Source organism: Anomaloglossus baeobatrachus, chromosome 9, assembly GCF_048569485.1.
Source record: "Anomaloglossus baeobatrachus isolate aAnoBae1 chromosome 9, aAnoBae1.hap1, whole genome shotgun sequence".
NCBI classification, from domain to species: Eukaryota; Metazoa; Chordata; class Amphibia; order Anura; family Aromobatidae; genus Anomaloglossus; species Anomaloglossus baeobatrachus.
The window spans coordinates 41,785,760-41,804,482 of NC_134361.1; the positions used below are offsets into that span (position 1 = coordinate 41,785,760).

The following is an 18,723-nucleotide window of genomic DNA, read 5'->3' on the forward strand; positions in this document are numbered from 1 at the left end:
TTTTCTCTCTCTTTTCGCTCTCTTTTCTCGCTCTCTTTTCTCGCTCTCTTTTCTCGCTCTCTTTTCTCGCTCTCTTTTCTCGCTCTCTTTTCTCGCTCTCTTTTCTCGCTCTCTTTTCTCGCTCTCTTTTCTCGCTCTCTTTTCTCGCTCTCTTTTCTCGCTCTCTTTTCTCGCTCTCTTTTCTCGCTCTCTTTTCTCGCTCTCTTTTCTCGCTCTCTTTTCTCGCTCTCTTTTCTCGCTCTCTTTTCTCGCTCTCTTTTCTCGCTCTCTTTTCTCGCTCTCTTTTCTCGCTCTCTTTTCTCGCTCTCTTTTCTCGCTCTCTTTTCTCGCTCTCTTTTCTCGCTCTCTTTTCTCGCTCTCTTTTCTCGCTCTCTTTTCTCGCTCTCTTTTCTCTCTTTTCTCGCTCTCTTTTCTCTCTTTTCTCGCTCTCTTTTCTCTCTTTTCTCGCTCTCTTTTCTCTCTTTTCTCGCTCTCTTTTCTCTCTCTTTTCCCTCTCTCTCTCTCTTTTCCCTCTCTCTCTCTCTTTTCCCTCTCTCTCTCTCTCTTTTCCCTCTCTCTCTCTCTCTTTTCCCTCTCTCTCTCTCTCTTTTCCCTCTCTCTCTCTCTCTTTTCCCTCTCTCTCTCTCTCTTTTCCCTCTCTCTCTCTCTCTTTTCCCTCTCTCTCTCTCTTTTCCCTCTCTCTCTCTCTTTTCCCTCTCTCTCTCTCTTTTCCCTCTCTCTCTCTCTTTTCCCTCTCTCTCTCTCTTTTCCCTCTCTCTCTCTTTTCTCTCTCTCTCTTTTCCCTCTCTCTCTCTTTTCTCTCTCTCTTTTCCCTCTCTCTCTCTCTTTTCTCTCTCTCGCTCTTTCTCTCTCTCGCTCTTCTCTCTCTCGCTCTCTCTCTCTCTCTCTCTCTCTCTTTTCCCTCTCTCTCTCGTGTCCCGAATTCCGCTCCTCATTGACATATATTGGCCGGATTCCGGATCGGAACTCGGACTTGCATGTCAACCCGACACTGATCCGCCGGACCCGGATTATTAGCAATCCGCTCAACTCTAGTATTATACCATTTTACTAGCGGATTAGTTCTTGTTTGTTGTGTATTATACCTACCACTATCTTCTTTATTTTTATACCCTGTTTCTTTGTCGCTCCATTGGGAGACCCAGACAATTGGGTGTATAGCTTCTGCCTCTGGAGGCCACACAAAGTATTACACTTTTAAAAAAGTGTAACCCCTCCCCTCTGCCTATACACCCTCCCGTGGATCACGGGCTCCTCAGTTTTATGCTTTGTGTGGAAGGAGGCACACATCTACTCATGCATTCTCATACATAGTTATGTCGGATGGAAGAAAAGAGGACCCCGATGGGGTCCCCGGCATGTTCCCTTCTCACCCCACTATGTCGGCGGTGTTGTTAAGGTTGAGGTACCCATTGCGGGTACGGAGGCTGGAGCCACATGCCGTCTCCTTCACCATCCCTTATGCGGCTCTGGGAGAAGTGGGATCCTAAGCGGTCATCCATGAGCTGGGACCGTGCTCCATTCGCAGCCCCCGGTGGAACCTGCCGGACCGGAGCTTCTTCACCCCCAGGGACCGGGCCCTGTAACTGGAAGGTACTCTGTGTCCCCATGTGGGGACTGTACAGAGAGGGTCGCACCTTATCCCCGGAAGCCGCGGTAGTTCCGTCCATTGTCTTTTCGGCGGACTTCCGCGCCGACCGTGCCTGCTTGTCGGGCACGGCCTTAAATTTAGTCCCCGGCTTCGCCGTGGCCTAGTCGCGAAAAATCCCGCCCCCGAGCCTGCCTGTCAGGGGTTAGGGCGGGATTGCCGACATGACGTCGGCTTTGAGGGCTGGAGCATCCTGTATGTTTCCCTCCCCCCTCATTGACCACTGTGGGGACTCCAGATTCCCGCTCTTTGCTGGCGCCGCCCTCGGCTCCACACCCCCCCTGAGAGCTCCGGCGGCCATTTTTAGCATTCTGCCGGTGGATGCTACTCAGCAGCAAAGCTCTGCAGCTCCGGGGGATCCACGACAGGGAATCTGGAGGACACACTCCGCTCGTTAGCGGTTGATAAGCCACACCGGTCACGGTGCTGGTCCCCCTAGGGTGCCGGGATGGATATATATATATATATATATATATATATATATATATATATATATATATATATATATATATATAATGATAGATATATATATATCTGTTCGGAAAGGCTGTATACCCTTTTCCCATATACCCTCAGTGGTCACTCTCCTAAGAGACAACAGCATGTCGTCCACAAGGAGCAAAGCTACTAAGGCACAGATTTTTTTCGCGGCCTGTACCTCTTGTGGGGCTATGTTGCCTGCGGGATCCACCTACCCTCACTGTGATCAATGCTCGACTCCTGCCACGCTTGCTCAGCCGGAGCCTAAGGCACTTGTGGGCCCCTCGGCTCATGTACATCCCCCTGCTCCCACTGAACAGGCTGCAGGGACAGAGTCACCGTCGTTGGCCTCTTTCGCTGAGAAACTCTCTCAGTCACTTTCTCAGTCCGTTGCACAGTCTATGGACAAATGGTCATCTAAGCTCCTTGAAGCTTTGCAGTCCAGACCGGGCCCTTCACAGGCCCCGGCCCCTGTTAGTCTGTCTCTTCCAGGCCCTTCTCGGTCCGCGCCGCAGCGCGCTCCCAGGATAGCCTCTAGGTCCCAGGCGGAGGACTCCTGCCCGGACCGCAGCCCCAGACCGGCTAAGCGGCCTCGCTGGGACTCTTCCCCGGCCTCCTCACGCTGCTCTGGATCTCAGCTCGAGGACTCTCAGGACGACGAGGCGGACGGGGGAGCTCAGGGCTCTGACCCTGACTTCGCCCTTAACCTTGATACACCTGAGGGGGACGCCTTAGTAAATGATCTTATCTCGTCCATCAACCAGGTGTTGGATCTCACACCACCGCCGCCTCCTGCAGAGGAGTCAGCTTCTCAGCAGGAGAAACACCAATTCCGTTTCCCCAAACGTACGCGCAATATGTTTTTTGATCACTCTAACTTCAGGGACGCTGTCCAGAAGCCCAGAGCGGTTCCGGACAAGCGCTTTGCTAAACGGCTCACTGACACGCGTTACCCCTTTCCATCTGAAGTCGTTAAGGGTTGGGCTCACTCTCCCAAGGTGGATCCTCCAGTCTCTAGATTGGCTGCTAGGTCCGTTGTGTCTGTTGCCGATGGCTCATCCCTGAAGGATACCACTGACAGACGGATAGAGCTCTTGGTGAAGTCTATTTATGAGGCCACAGGCGCGTCTTTCGCCCCGGCCTTTGCGGCCGTGTGGGCTCTCCAAGCAATCTCGGCTTGTCTGACTGAGATTAATGCTGTCACACGGAATTCTGCTCCACATGTTTCTTCCTTGACCTCTCAGGCATCAGCATTTTCGTCCTACGCCATGAACGCCGTCCTGGACTCCGCTAGCCGTACGGCTGTAGCATCCGCTAACTCCGTGGCAGTCCGCAGGGCCATGTGGCTGCGCGAATGGAAAGCAGACTCTGCTTCCAAGAGGTTCTTAACTGGTTTGCCTTTTTCTGGCGACTTTTTGTTTGGCGAACGGTTGGATGAGATTATTAAGGAATCCTCGGGAAAGGACTCCTTCTTACCCCAGTCCAAACCTAAGAGACCTCAGCAGAGAAAAATCCAATCGAGGTTTCGGTCCTTTCGTCCCTCCGCCAAGTCCCAATCCTCTTCGACCAACCGGCCGGAGAAAGGCCAGAGGAACTCCTATGCGTGGCGGTCCAAGTCACGCCCCCAAAAGGCCGCAGGAGGCACTGCCTCCAAGACGGCCTCCTCATGACTCTCGGCCTCATCTAGCCACATCCTCAGTCGGTGGCAGGCTCTCCCGCTTTGGCGACGCCTGGTGGCCACACGTTCAAGACCGATGGGTGAGAGACATTCTGTCTCATGGTTACAGGATAGAGTTCAGCTCTTGACCTACGGCTCATTTCTTTCAGAACCTCCCCACCCCCCGCGCAGGCCGACGCACTTTTTCAGGCAGTGGACGCTCTAAAGATAGATGGAGTTGTGATTCCCGTTCCCCTTCAGGAATGTGGTCGCGGTTTTTACTCCAACTTGTTCGTGGTGCCAAAAAAGGACGGGTCATTCCGTCCCGTTCTGGACCTCAAGCTGCTCAACAGACATGTGAGAACCAGACGATTTCGGATGGAATCGCTCCGCTCGGTCATCGCCTCGATGTCACAAGGAGACTTCCTAGCATCGATCGACATCAAGGATGCTTATCTCCATGTGCCGATCGCACCCGAACATCAACGTTTCCTGCGTTTCGCCATCGGGGACGAACACCTCCAGTTCGTCGCATTGCCCTTCAGCCTGGCGACAGCCCCACGGGTTTTCACCAAAGTCATGGCATCCGTCGTGGCGGTCCTGCACTCTCAGGGCCACTCGGTGATCCCCTACTTGGACGATCTCCTAGTCAGGGCTCCTTCTCGGGTGGCGTGTCAACGAAGTCTTTCCGTCACTCTGGAGACTCTCCAGCAGTTCGGGTGGATCATCAATTTCCCGAAATCCAAGTTGACGCCGACCCAATCACTGACTTACCTCGGGATGGAGTTTCATACCCAGCCAGCGTTAGTCAAGCTACCGCGGGACAAACAGCTTTCTCTGCAAGCGGGGGTGCACTCACTTCTTCGGAGTCAGTCACACCCCTTAAGGCGCCTCATGCACTTCCTGGGGAAGATGGTTGCAGCTATGGAAGCAGTGCCGTTCGCGCAATTCCATCTACGGCCACTCCAATGGGACATTCTTCGCAAATGGGACAAGAGTTCGGCTTCCCTCGACAAGAACATCTCTCTTTCCCTTGCAACCAAAACATCACTTCAGTGGTGGCTCTTACCCACATCTCTGTCTCGGGGAAAATCCTTCCTACCTCCAACCTGGGCCGTGGTCACCACGGACGCAAGCCTGTCAGGTTGGGGAGCGGTTTTTCTCCACCACAGGGCTCAAGGAACCTGGAATCCAATAGAATCGTCCCTTCAGATCAATATCCTGGAGATAAGGGCAGTATATCTAGCCCTATTGGCTTTCCATCGGTGGCTGGAGGGCAGGCAGATCCGAATACAGTCGGACAACGCCACTGCCGTCGCGTACATCAACCACCAAGGCGGCACTCGCAGTCGTCAAGCCTTCCAGGAAGTCCTCCGAATTCTGCAGTGGGTGGAAGACACAGGCTCCACCATCTCCGCAGTTCACATCCCGGGCGTAGAAAACTGGGAAGCAGATTTTCTCAGTCGTCAGGGCATGGACGCGGGGGAATGGTCTCTTCACCCAGACGTGTTTCGAGAGATCTGTCGCCGCTGGGGAACGCCGGACGTCGACCTCATGGCGTCACGACACAACAACAAGGTCCCGGCCTTCATGGCTCGGTCTCAGGATCACAGAGCTCTGGCAGCGGACGCCTTGGTCCAGGATTGGTCGCAGTTTCGACTGCCATACGTGTTTCCCCCTCTGGCGATGCTGCCCAGGGTACTACGCAAGATCCGGTCCGAATGCCGTCGCGCCATTCTCGTCGCTCCAGACTGGCCGAGGCGGTCGTGGTATCCGGATCTGTGGCATCTCGCGGTGGGTCAACCGTGGGCACTTCCAGACCGCCCACACTTGCTGTCACAAGGCCCGTTTTTCCATCTGAGTTCTGTGGCCCTCAACCTGACTGTGAGGCCATTGAGTCCTGGCTCCTAGCGTCTTCAGGGTTATCTCAGGATGTCATTGCCACCATGAGACAAGCCAGGAAGCCAACGTCCGTCAAGATCTATTACAGGTCTTGGCAAATCTTCTTATCCTGGTGCTCTGATAACGGTTTTCCTCCGTGGCCGTTTGCCTTACCCACATTCCTTTCATTTCTACAATCTGGAATGGACAAGGGTTTGTCCCTCGGCTCTCTCAAGGGCCAAGTTTCGGCGCTCTCCGTGTTTTTACAAAAGCGTCTAGCCAGGCTTCCGCAGGTCCGCACGTTCCTGCAGGGGGTTTGCCACATGGTTCCACCTTACAAACGTCCGTTGGAACCTTGGGATCTTAACATGGTCCTGACGGCTCTTCAAAAGCCGCCTTTTGAGCCTCTGCGGGATGTCTCTCTCTCCCGTCTTTCCCAGAAGGTGGCCTTCCTGGTGGCAGTCACATCACTTCGGAGAGTGTCTGAGCTTGCAGCGCTGTCATGCAAAGCTCCCTTCCTGGTTTTTCACCAGGATAAGGTGGTTCTGCGTCCTGTCCCGGAATTTCTCCCTAAGGTGGTATCCCCTTTTCATCTAAATCAGGATATCTCCTTGCCTTCCTTTTGCCCTAATCCAATTCACCAGTGTGAAAAGGATTTGCACTCTTTGGATCTAGTGAGAGCACTCCGGCTCTACATGTCTCGCACGGCGCCCCTGCGCCGTTCAGATGCGCTATTTGTCCTTGTCGCTGGCCAGCGTAAGGGATCTCAGGCCTCCAAGTCAACCTTGGCTCGGTGGATCAAGGAACCGATTCTCGAGGCCTACCGTACTTCTGGGCTTCCGCTCCCTTCAGGGTTGAAAGCCCATTCTACCAGAGCCGTAGGTGCGTCCTGGGCATTGCGGCACCGGGCGACGGCTCAGCAGGTGTGTCAGGCAGCTACGTGGTCTAGTCTGCACACTTTCACGAAGCACTATCAAGTGCATACCTATGCTTCGGCAGACGCCAGTCTAGGTAGGCGAGTCCTCCAGGCGGCGGTTGCCCACCTGTAAGAGGGGGCCGTTTTCGGCTCTTTCTATTGAGGTATTGTTTTTTTTACCCACCCAGGGACTGCTCTTGGACGTCCCAATTGTCTGGGTCTCCCAATGGAGCGACAAAGAAAAAGGGAATTTTGATTACTTACCGTAAATTCCTTTTCTTCTAGCTCCTATTGGGAGACCCAGCACCCGCCCCTGTTCCCATCGGGCTGGTTGTTCTTTTGTGTACACATGTTGTTCATGTTGAATTGTTCTTTTGGTTCATGGTCTTCAGTTCTCCGAACATCCTTCGGATTGAATTTACCCTAGACCAATTTATACGTTTTCTCCTTCCTGCTTTTGCACCAAAACTGAGGAGCCCGTGATGCACGGGGGGGTGTATAGGCAGAGGGGAGGGGTTACACTTTTTTAAAAGTGTAATACTTTGTGTGGCCTCCAGAGGCAGAAGCTATACACCCAATTGTCTGGGTCTCCCAATAGGAGCTAGAAGAAAAGGAATTTACGGTAAGTAAACAAAATTCCCTTTTTTCCTGAAAATAAGCCCTAGTGGGATTTTGGGGGCTTTTTTGAGCATGATTAAAAAATAAGCCCCACTGAAAAAATCAGCCCTAGTTGTGGTTTCACAAGGAAGTGTCCAACCAGACAAAAAAAGCTGAAGACTACAGCAGGACTCTTCATCAAAGAAAGTAGACGCCAATTTACCCCCCCCTCCCCAAGAAAAAAAATAAAAGACAGAAAAATCGCACTCACCAGACCCTGAACTATTACAATTGGCAATTGGTGATGATGGATGGGCTCTCACACAGAGATCTGCGTCGCTGTTAGGTCCCTCACCGTTCCAGCTGCATTGCACTGCGGATCTTACAAACAGATCGGGTACTAGTATCCCTCCACGCAAGTGATACTGCTTCCAGTCACCAGGGGGAGCTACCACTGTAGAACACAGGGGGACCTGACAGTGATGCATATTTGTATGTGAGAGCCCATTCATTTGCCAACTCTTAATTGTTTGGGGTCTGGTAAGTGCGATTCTTTTAAGTGATGTCTGCTTTCTTTTGGGGGTAAACTTAGTAGTACATAGAAAATAATACATTTAAGCAGGTTTTTTACATCATTGTAAACATAATTTGTACCCTCCACTATAGGACGGGTTCTGCATCACGAGAACAGCGGATCAGATAAGAAAATGTGCATCTGATCCAGAAATAGGAGTAGCACAATTTGTTGATGTTCCAGAATGTGATGATTAGATTTGAATTAATGTTGATTTTTTATTTTTTTGTTCAAAAATTAAATGTGAATTGTTGTTAATGTAAAAATATAAGACATTTCTTGAAAATAAGCCCTAGCGCATCTTTCGGAGTCAAACATAACATGTGACCCTGTCTTATTTTCGGGGAAACACGGTAGTTGGATATTATACCTTTTCCCGGCTTCCTCAGTCTTGTCGCTGGGTTTTATACCTTTCCCCCGGCTTCTTCAGTCTTGTCGCTGGATATTATACCTTTGCCTCGGCTTCTTCAGCCTTGTCGTTGGGTTTTTTACCTTTTCCCCGGCTGCTTCAGACTTGTCGCTGGATATTATACCTTTTCCTTGGCTTCTTCAGTCTTGTCGCTGGATATTATACAATTTCCTCGGCTTCTTCAGCCTTGTCGTTGGGTTTCATACAATTTCCTCGGCTTCTTCAGCCTTGTCGTTGGGTTTTCTACCTTTTCCCCGGCTGCTTCAGTCTTGTTAGGTTTTATACCTTTTCTTCAGCTTTTTCAGTCTTGTCTCTGGATATTATACCTTTCCCCGGCTTCTTCAGTTGTGTTGCTGGATATTATACCTTTCCCCCGGCTTCTTCAGTCTTGTCGTTGGGTTTTATACCTTCCCCCCGGCTTCTTCAGTCTTGTCGCTGGATATTATACCTTTCTCCCGGCTGTTTCAGTCTTGTAGTTGGGTTTTCTACCTTCTCCCCGGCTTCTTCAGTTGTGTTGCTGGATATTATACCTTTCCCCCGGCTTCTTCCGTCTTGTCGTTGGGTTTTATACCTTCTCCCCGGCTTCTTCCGTCTTGTCGTTGGGTTTTCTACCTTCTCCCTGGCTTCTTCAGTCTTGTCGTTGGGTTTTATACCTTCTCCCTGGCTTCTTCCGTCTTGTCGTTGGGTTTTATACCTTCTCCCCGGCTTCTTCAGTCTTGTCGTTGGGTTTTATACCTTTCCCCCGGCTTCTTCAGTCTTGTCGCTGGATATTATACCTTTCTCCCGGCTGTTTCAGTCTTGTAGTTGGGTTTTCTACCTTCTCCCCGGCTTCTTCAGTCTTGTCTCTGGATATTATACCTTCTCCCGAGCTTCTTGAGTCTTGTCGTTGGGTTTTATACCTTTTCTTCTGCTTCTTCAGTCTTGTCGTTGGCTATTATACCGTTTCGCTCTCTGCTTTGTTCTTGCTGACCATGTACCTCTCGTGTAAGAAGATGTCTCGCTTATGTCGTTCTCCTGTAATGAAGATGTTTGTGTGGAGCAGAACTAATTGTTTTCACGCCACTTTAGTCAAACATCTCAGCGGCTCCGGCATCCCACAGGGGGAAGGGTTTACCCAGAGGAACCTGTCTGCTGGCACCGGTTACCCAAGAAGATGCCAGGCTCTGATTTACAAATGGTGTAGGGTCGATTTATATGAAACCTCTGGGGGTCATTGTTAACCTTTTCTTTCCTGTAGCTTTCTCATTGAGGCAGGGTTGTAACCGGCGCTGTCATTCAGGTCTTTACTATTCTTGGATCCTGGATATTGACAGTAATATTCGGCGACAGCTCTTCAGAGCGGTGACAGCCCAGACAGGAGCTGTCATATTGTCTCCGTCTCTGACTGTTCTCATTAGATCCTTTTATACCTATTGTGCGGCGCTCGGCTAATTATCCGTCGAACACTTTACTTACTGGAATTTAAATGAGAGCAGACGACGTATCCTGGTGACATGACACCGTCTTATTACACACGCAATGATTGCAGAGGTACTTAAGAAGGATAAGAGGAATCGCACAATGCAGAATATTAAGAAAAAAATGCTCAAGAATTTAAAAAAAAAAGCATATACACATCTTATAATGGATGGCATATTGTTAGGATAACCCAGTGTGATGCAGCGTATGGGACCCCCCAAGGACCTAGGAATTGAGGGGCTGCAGAGCTGCATTCTTCGGCCGCTGATATAGCGGTGAAGGGGTTAATCCTGGCCTCGTTGTTATGTGCACAACTAGAATAGGAGAGCTGCTCACGAGCCGGCCGGTATCTGTAGACATGGCGAAAAACACTCCTCCTATGCCTTTTGAACTCCAAATTAATAAAGTTTGTCTTACAAGCGCTCGGGAAATCAATACAGCACACACACTTAGTATGGTGTTCTCAAAGAATTCTCCTTTATTAGTACATGTGACCAGTTTATATAGGGTCACAGACAAAAGACAAGCCCTCTCTGATCTATGACCCAATAAGAGCAGTAGGGGCATGAACAGAAATGTGGCACTATCCTGCCTATTCAGTGTTAAGTTTAAGATGGATACTATAAGAGCAAATGGGTACTATAAGAGCAAAATGGATTCTGTTCTCTCACACAAGTTTCCCCAGCCGTGCCGTACAGTGAGGGGTTAATCCTGGCCATGCTCTTTTGTGCACCACTAGAAAAGGACAGATGCTCGCGAGCCAGCCGGTATCTGTGAACATGGCGAAGTATACGGGGCCTTTAGAGTGTGGGCAAAATACCCTCCTTCCATGCCTCTTGAACTCCAAATTAATAAGATTTGTCTTATGAGCGCTCGGGAAAGCAATACAGCACATGCTCAGTATGGTGTGTGCTGTATTGATTTCCCGAGCGCTCGTAAGACAAATCTTATTATTTCTTCTTTATTAGTACATGTGACCAGTTTTATATAGGGTCACAGACAAAAGACAAGTCTCCTCTGAACTGGGAAGTCTCCGCAGAAATATGAAGCTTCTCCACCCATGAGTGTAACCTGATAACCGTGACGTCAGAGTTAAGTATAAGATGGATACTATAAGAACAAAATGGATTCTGTTCTCTCACAAGAGTGTCCCCAGCCGTGCCATACAGTGAGGGGTGGGGTCTCTACTCCTGAGGAACGGTCAAGGGGGCGCAGGCCTACATCACTGCTTCTTCTAGCACCCCGGGACTCTCTTTATGAGATGGTAGTACCCCAGTAATCAGAGTGGGCAGAGATGTTCCACAATTCTGAAGATTGAGATATTCGGCATCTTCTGGTCACTGTCGTGAAGAAATGGCGTCTGTTGGATAAGTTCAGTTTTAGATGCACTTAACATTTTCATCTTCTATACAATAAAGAAAAGGGAGGGCAAAAAAAACCCCCAAAACTCAATTTTTCATGGGGGAAAGAATAGAAAACGTCTACTAGATACATGGTGAAATTCCCAAAACCTCATCCTTCTCACCTGCCATCATCTGTCACAGAAGAAGCTGGATGCCAGAGTCACATCAAGCGGTCTACTGGTCCCGCCGAAATGGACGGTTTTGGCAAATTTTCATTCAATCTATAGGGGCAGTTAGACAGTACCTACTGCAAAGAGAAATGTTTTTGACTTTCAGGCCTCTGAAGACCTTGGTTTTGTGAGGGGTAAAAGTGTTTTCTTACAGTACGGTAGTAGACTAGATAGGCAGGGTGGACTACTGGGAGCTACCTCTTCTAATCTCAGCACACCTGGTATCTCCAGTGTTAGATTAGATAAGGGGTGGGCAATTAATTTTCCCATGGGGCCGCATGAGAAAATGGGATTGGTTTAGAGGGGCGGACTAATATAATTAACTCAGTTCTACCCAGTATACTACATTACTACACCCCCTATATACTACACCTGTAATAAACTACACCACTATATACTACACCCCTATATACTACACCTGTAATATACTACATTACTACACCCCCTATATACTACACCTGTAATAAACTACACCACTATATACTACACCCCTATATACTACACCTGTAATATACTACATTACTAAACCCCCTATAAACTACACCTGTAATAAACTACATCACTACACTCCCCCATATACTACACCTGTAATAAACTACACCACTATATACTACACCTGTAATATACTACATCACTACACCCCCATATACACCTGTATTATACTACACCACTATATACTACACCTGTAATAAACTACACCACTATATACTACACCCCTATATACTACACCTGTAATATACTACATTACTACACCCCCTATATACTATACCTGTAATAAACTACATCACTACACTCCCCCATATACTACACCTGTAATAAACTACACCCCTATATACTACACCCCTATATACTACACCTGTAATATACTACATCACTACACCCCCTATATACTACACCTGTAATAAACTACACCCCCATATACACCTGTATTATACTACACCACTATATACTACACCTATAATATACTACATCACTACACCCCCCATATACTACACCTGTATTATACTACACCACTATATACTACACCTGTAATATACTACATCACTACACCCCCCATATACTACACCTGTAATATACTACACCACTATATACTACACCTGTAATATACTACATCACTACAGCCCCATATACTACACCTGTATTATACTACACCACTATATACTACACCTGTAATATACTACATCACTACAGCCCCCATATACTACACCTGTAATATACTACACCACTATATACTACACCTGTAATATACTACATCATTACACCCCATATACACCTGTAATATACTACATCACTACACCCCTATATACACCTGTAATATACTACATCACTACACCCCCATATACTACACCTGTAATATACTACATCATTACACCCCATATACACCTGTAATATACTACATCACTACACCCCCATATACTACACCTGTAATATACTACATCATTACACCCCATATACACCTGTAATATACTACATCACTACACCCCCCATATACTACACCTGTAATATACTACACCCCCATATACTACACCTGTAATATACTACATCATTACACCCCATGTACTACACCACAATATACTACACCCCCAGTATTAGTCACCAGTCCCCCCCCCTCCCCCATTGTCCCTCCTCAGGTTATTAGTCACTACTTACCTCTCCCTTCTTATTGTTCCCGTCCTCAGGCACCTCCGTACAGGCCCCCCACTGAGCTGCTCCTTCTCATGTATGATCTTCTCCGAGGGGCCCCCGCCGCTGCTTCTCTTCAAGCCCCCGCTCTGCCGCTTCTTCTCCTGTCCGGCGGTAACTTTTGAAATGACACACGCAGTGCAGTACTGACAACATCAGAGCGCGTGTCACAGAAAAAGGTGCCCGGCAGGGAACAGAGGAGAGATTCCTACGTTCCGCTGCCTACACTGTGCGGAGCTGCAGGATCTCTCCCTGCCCGGCAGGCTACAGCCCGGCTCCACTGCACCGGCTGAAGACGGGTGGGCCGGTCATAGAGAATGGGCGGGCCGTATGTGGCCCACGGGACACCCCTTGCCCAGGTCTGGATTAGATGGATAGAGTGGACAGCAGTGTGAGCAGTCTCTTCTTACTTTAGCACCCTAGTTTGTCCAGTATTAGATCAGATAGATATCGTGGACAGCAGTGTGAGCAGCCTCTTCTTACCTCAGAATCCCTGGTATCTCCAGTATATTAGATAGACAAGGTGAACAGCAGTGTGAGCAGTCTTTTCTTACCTCTGCACCATTGTGTTTCCAGTATTAGATCAGATAGGATCGACAGAAGTGTGAGCAGCCCCTTCTTACCACCAGTGCGCCATTATATACAGCATTCCAGAATACTGTATATAAGAGCCCAGGCTGCGCTGTATAACGTAAAAAACCACTTTTATAAAACTCACCTAAGGGGCGGTCCGGTCCGATGGGTGTCGCTACTGTCCGGTCCTGCGACTCCTCTCTGTCCTGCGACTCCTCTCTGTCCTGCGCCTCCTCTCTCTGTCCTGCGCCTCCTCTCTCAGTCCTGTGCCTCCTCTCTCTGTCCTGTGCCTCCTCTCTGTCCTGTGCCTCCTCTCTGTCCTGTGCCTCCTCTCTGTCCTGTGCCTCCTCTCTGTCCTGTGCCTCCTCTCTGTCCTGTGCCTCCTCTCTCAGTCCTGTGCCTCCTCTCTCAGTCCTGCGCCTCCTCTCTCAGTCCTGCGCCTCCTCTCTCTGTCCTGCGCCTCCTCTCTCTGTCCTGCGCCTCCTCTCTCTGTCCTGCGCCTCCTCTCTCTGTCCTGCGCCTCTTCTCTCTGTCCTGCGCCTCCTCTCTCTGTCCTGCGCCTCCTCTCTCTGTCCTGCGCCTCCTCTCTCTGTCCTGCGCCTCCTCTCTCTGTCCTGCTCCTCCTCTCTCTGTCCTGCGCCTCCTCTCTCTGTCCTGCGCGTCCTCTCTCTGTCCTGCGCGTCCTCTCTCTGTCCTGCGCCTCCTCTCTCTGTCCTGCGCCTCCTCTCTCTGTCCTGCGCCTCCTCTCTCTGTCCGGCGCCTCCTCTCTCTGTCCGGGCGCTCCTCTCTCAGTCCTGCGCCTCCTCTCTATTGCACCTCCTCTCTATTGCACCTCTTCTCTCAGTCCTGCGCCTCCTCTCTCTGTCCTGCGCCTCCTCTCTCTGTCCTGCGCCTCCCCTCTCTCTCTGCGCCCCGTCACCTCCCCTCTCTCTCTGCGCCCCGGCACCTCCCCTCTGCGCCCCGGCACCTCACCTCTGCGCCCCGGCACCTCCCCTCTGCGCCTCAGCACCTTCCCTCTGCGCCCAGGCACCTCCCCTCTGCTGCGATCTTCGTCCTCCTTCTACCCAGCCCAGTGGTGTGGATGACACGTCTACGTCATCCACACAGGCTGACACTGCAGTCCTGCGCAGACACACTTTTCTCTGCCCTGCTGAGGGAGGATCAAAGTACTGTAATGCACAGGCGCGAGGAAAGGTTACAGACCGTCTGCACATGTGCACTACAATGCTTTGATCTGCCTTGAGAAGGGCAGATCAAAGTGCGCCTGCGCATGGCCTCAGTGCCAGACTGTGTGGGTGACATAGGTTGCGTCATGTACACGGCCCTCAGAAGAAGGAGGACAGTGATCGCCGCAGAGAGGATGCACTGGACCGGAGACCAGAGACACCCATCGGACCGGACCGCCCCCTAGGTGAGTATTATAAAAGTGTTTTTTACGTTATACTAAGAGGCCTGGGCTCCTATATACCGTATTCTGGAATGATGTATATAAGAGCCCACTGGTGGTGGCTGCAGCTTATAGGCCCCAAAAGTGGTGACAGGTTCCCTTTTAAAGGGGTATTTAGAAGTTTGGAAGGTATTCCCTTACAATGGGACAGGGGATAACTTCTTGATTGCTGGAGGTCTGATTGCTGGGACCCCCAAAGATTCCGAACATATAGATGTCAGTCCATTGCTTTAATATTCTGGTTATAGGCCGCACTAATCTGATAATTAGTGAGGGTACATGACCTTTGGCTGTGCGTACTTAGCTGCTGTCTGCACATATCGTAGGGGACATCTTTAAGGCAATGTTCTGGCCGAGGGATGGCCACTTGCCCATGCTGAATGGCCAGAAGTATTGTCTGTTGGCTCTGACACTGTATGGCGGTTGTACATTTAGTCCCAGCTTTTCCTACCACAATGGCTGATGTCTGCGCCGCTCGGTACACGCCGTCCGTACAGCAGAGTGTTCAGACACCGGACAGGACATTGCTGTGTTATGTTTTCATTGTGATGTGTTCCCGAGCTGTGACACATTCAAGGCATTCTCATTCTCCAGGACCATTGTGAGTTTTGGGGATTTGGGTTAGAAGTGATGACTTGGTACATTGCAGATAACAGCACAGCAGATAGCACTTATAACCCAGCGTCCACTGCGGGAGCCGGGGAGCAAAGTCTGACAAGCAGGACATATAAGTCCCACCGTGATTGATTCACAGCAGCACCTAAATGTTTAAACAGAAGAAATCCGAATTGGCTGAACACTGCTGTTAAAGGCATTTAATGGCTGTGACGCACCATTGATGTCTCCCCAGTATAGAGCAGGATCAACTTCTGATCCTGGACAATGCACCCCAGGTACTACCTGTGAAGAAAATGTACATCACAGGTCATAAATGTGCGCGGCCTCTTCTTAACTCAGCACCCTGCTATCTCCAGTATTAGATCAGAGAGACAGGGTAGACAGCAGTGTGAGCAGCTTCTTCTTACCTCAGCACCCCTGCTATCTCCAGTATTAGATCAGAGAGACAGGGTGGACAGCAGTGTGAGCAGCTTCTTCTTACCTCAGCACCCCTGCTATATCCACTATTAGATCAGAGAGACAGGGTGGACAGCAGTGTGAGCAGCCTCTTCTTACTTCAGTACCCCTGCTATCTCCAGTATTCGATCAGAGAGACAGGGTGGACAGCAGTGTGAGCAGCCTCTTCTTACCTCAGCACCCCTGTTATCTCCAGTATTAGATTAGATAGATATGGTGGACAAGCAGTGTGAGCAGCCTCTTCTTACCTCAGCACCCCTGTTATCTCCAGTATTAAATCAAAGACAGGGTGGACAAGCAGTCTGAGCAGCCTCTTCTTACCTAAGCAGGCCTGGTATCTTCAGTATTAGATCAGATAGACATGGTGGATAGTAGTTTGAGCAGCCTCTTCTTACCTTATCTCCCTGTTATATCCAGTATGATCTCAGCACTCCTGGTATCTCAATCTACTATAGTAGATTAGATAAGCATGGTGGAAGCAGCCTCTTTTTACCACAGCACCCCCCAGAATCTCCAGTATTATATCAGATATACATGGTGGACAGCAGTGAGAGTAGCCTCTTCTTATATTAGCACTCCTGGTATCTAAAGTACGGTAGTAGATTAGATAGGCATGGTGGACAGCAGTTTGTGAGCCACCTCTTCTTGCCACAACACCCCTGGTATCTCCAGTGTTGGATAGGGTGGACAGCAGTGTAAGCAGCCTCTTCTTACCTCAGCACCCCTGGTATCTCCAGTGTTAGATAGGCTTGGTGAGCAGCCTCTTCTAACCTCTGCACTCCTAGTATCTCTAGTGTTAGATTAGATGGACAGGGTGGACAGCAGTGTGAGCAGCCTCTTCTTCCCTCAGCACTCCTGGTATCTCAAGTATTAGATTAGACAGACTGGGTGGACAGGAGTGTTAGCCGCACTGAGGGAAGACAAAATGGTCTAAGAATGAGGAAAACACACGAAGAGGAAATATCTAAAGTATTGGAATTGTGCTAATGATGACAGCAGGACTTTGCATACACCTAAAATCCAGCCTATATTACTGATGGGGACACTCCTGCAAAAGTGTGTGGGGGGGGCCTAACGTTCTATTTACTATTCTTTCACATCAGATTATTTTTATTAATATTTTTTCTCTGTTTTTATTTTGTTTGCTATTTTCAGGTGTTTGAAGAAGCTCACGTAGACGCTGTGATGATTTTAGGGGAGGCTTTCGCCTCGGAGGAGCCATTCAATTTTGGTACCCAAAACACAACCAAAAGGATCCATGACCTAATCCCGGTCATGCTAAAACACAGACTCACCCCCCCACCCGAGGAGACCTACTCCCTGCACCGCAAGATGGCCGGCTCCTTCCTCATCTGCGCCAAGCTGCAGGCGACCATCCCCTGTAAGGAGCTCTTCGACAGCACGTATAGTCAGTACTGGGCACAGCGAGGCCGAGAGGGGCACCGGTCACCGGCGGAATAATCCACTCCATAGTTTTTACTTGAACTACATGGGTAGTGTTTTTTTTATTTTTTGTCTTGTTTTTTTTTTACGTAATCCTTTTTTTGTTATTGTTATCCATACCAGCCGAGCGTGGACAGTTTTGCTCCCCGCTGTTCTGCTGGCTCATAAATGACAGTCTGCTTCCAAGACGTTGCGTTCTGGTGCCAAGTCTGTTCTTTTTCAGCTACCTTTGGTCTCAAGTGGAATTCCTCTCCTTAATGAGGAAGATTTAAAGTTTCAGGGTCCTACTTGCTCCATGAGCAATGTCCCGTCTGATCCGTATCTCAGCCGTTCCAGAAGCCTTCACTCTATTTTCTTTTATTAATTTTAGGGTTTTTTTGGCTGTTTATTGGTTTATTTTCAGTTTCTGTTTTTTAGCTGTTTATTGGTTTATTTTCGTTTTTATTTTTTTTTTTGGCTTTTTATTGGTTTATTTTCATTTGGGGTTTTTGGTTTTTTTTTTTGCTTTATATTGGTCTATTTTCCTTTTTTTTTAGTTTTTGGGCTTTTTTTGCTTTTTATTGCTTTATTTTCATTTTAGCTTTTTTGTCTTTTAGGTTTATTTTCATTATAGCTTTTTATTGGTTTTATTTTATTTTTTTTGGGGGGGGGAATTATATGCTATTCTCCTTTTTTTGGCTGTCTATTGGTTTATTTTTAGGTTTTTATGGCTTTTCATTGGTTTTATTTTCGTTTTAGGGTCTTTTTTTTTTTTCTTTTTATTGGTTTATTTTCATTTGGGAGTTTTTTTTGCTTTTTATTGGTCTATTTTCACTTTAGTTTTTGGTTGTTTTTTTTGCTTTTCATTGGTTTTTTTTTTAGCTTTTTTTTTGTCTTTTAGGTTTATTTTCATTTTAGATTTTTATTGCTTTATTTTCATTTATTTTATTTTTTTGGCTTTTTATTGGTTTTAGGCTCTGTGCGCACTAGACCAATTTACCCGCGGATTTGCCGCGGAAATTTCTTGAGAAATGTCTGCAATCTTTGTGCAGACATTTCCCAGCAAATTCTATGAGAAAAAAAAATAGCTGTGCGCACTGTGCGGATTTTTCTCAAGAAGTTTCCTTCAGAAGAATTTCTCGAGAAAATTTCTTGAGAAAATAACCATGTCCATTATTTCCGCTGGTACCCTGCGGATTTCGGCAGTACAGCCTGCAAAATCCGCAGGGAACCACCCGCGGGAAAATCGCGGCAAATCCGCATGCGGATTTGGTGCGGATTTTTTCCGGAGGTCCGGAAATCTTTCACTCCCAGAAGTTTCTCAAGAAATT

At 48.6% G+C, this 18,723-nt stretch overlaps 1 protein-coding gene across 1 annotated transcript in view; it reads left to right on the forward strand.

Moving 5' to 3' along the window:
* COQ8B (coenzyme Q8B) overlaps positions 1 to 17,564 on the forward strand; it is a 67,980-nt gene extending 50,416 nt beyond the window's left edge. The window contains exons 17-18 of the mRNA XM_075323641.1: positions 5,135 to 5,187; positions 17,126 to 17,564. Of these exons, the coding sequence (XP_075179756.1) occupies positions 5,135 to 5,187; positions 17,126 to 17,431 (359 nt within the window). The 3' untranslated portion in view covers positions 17,432 to 17,564. The remainder of the gene's footprint in view (positions 1 to 5,134; positions 5,188 to 17,125) is intronic.
* The last annotated feature ends 1,159 nt before the right edge of the window (positions 17,565 to 18,723 follow it).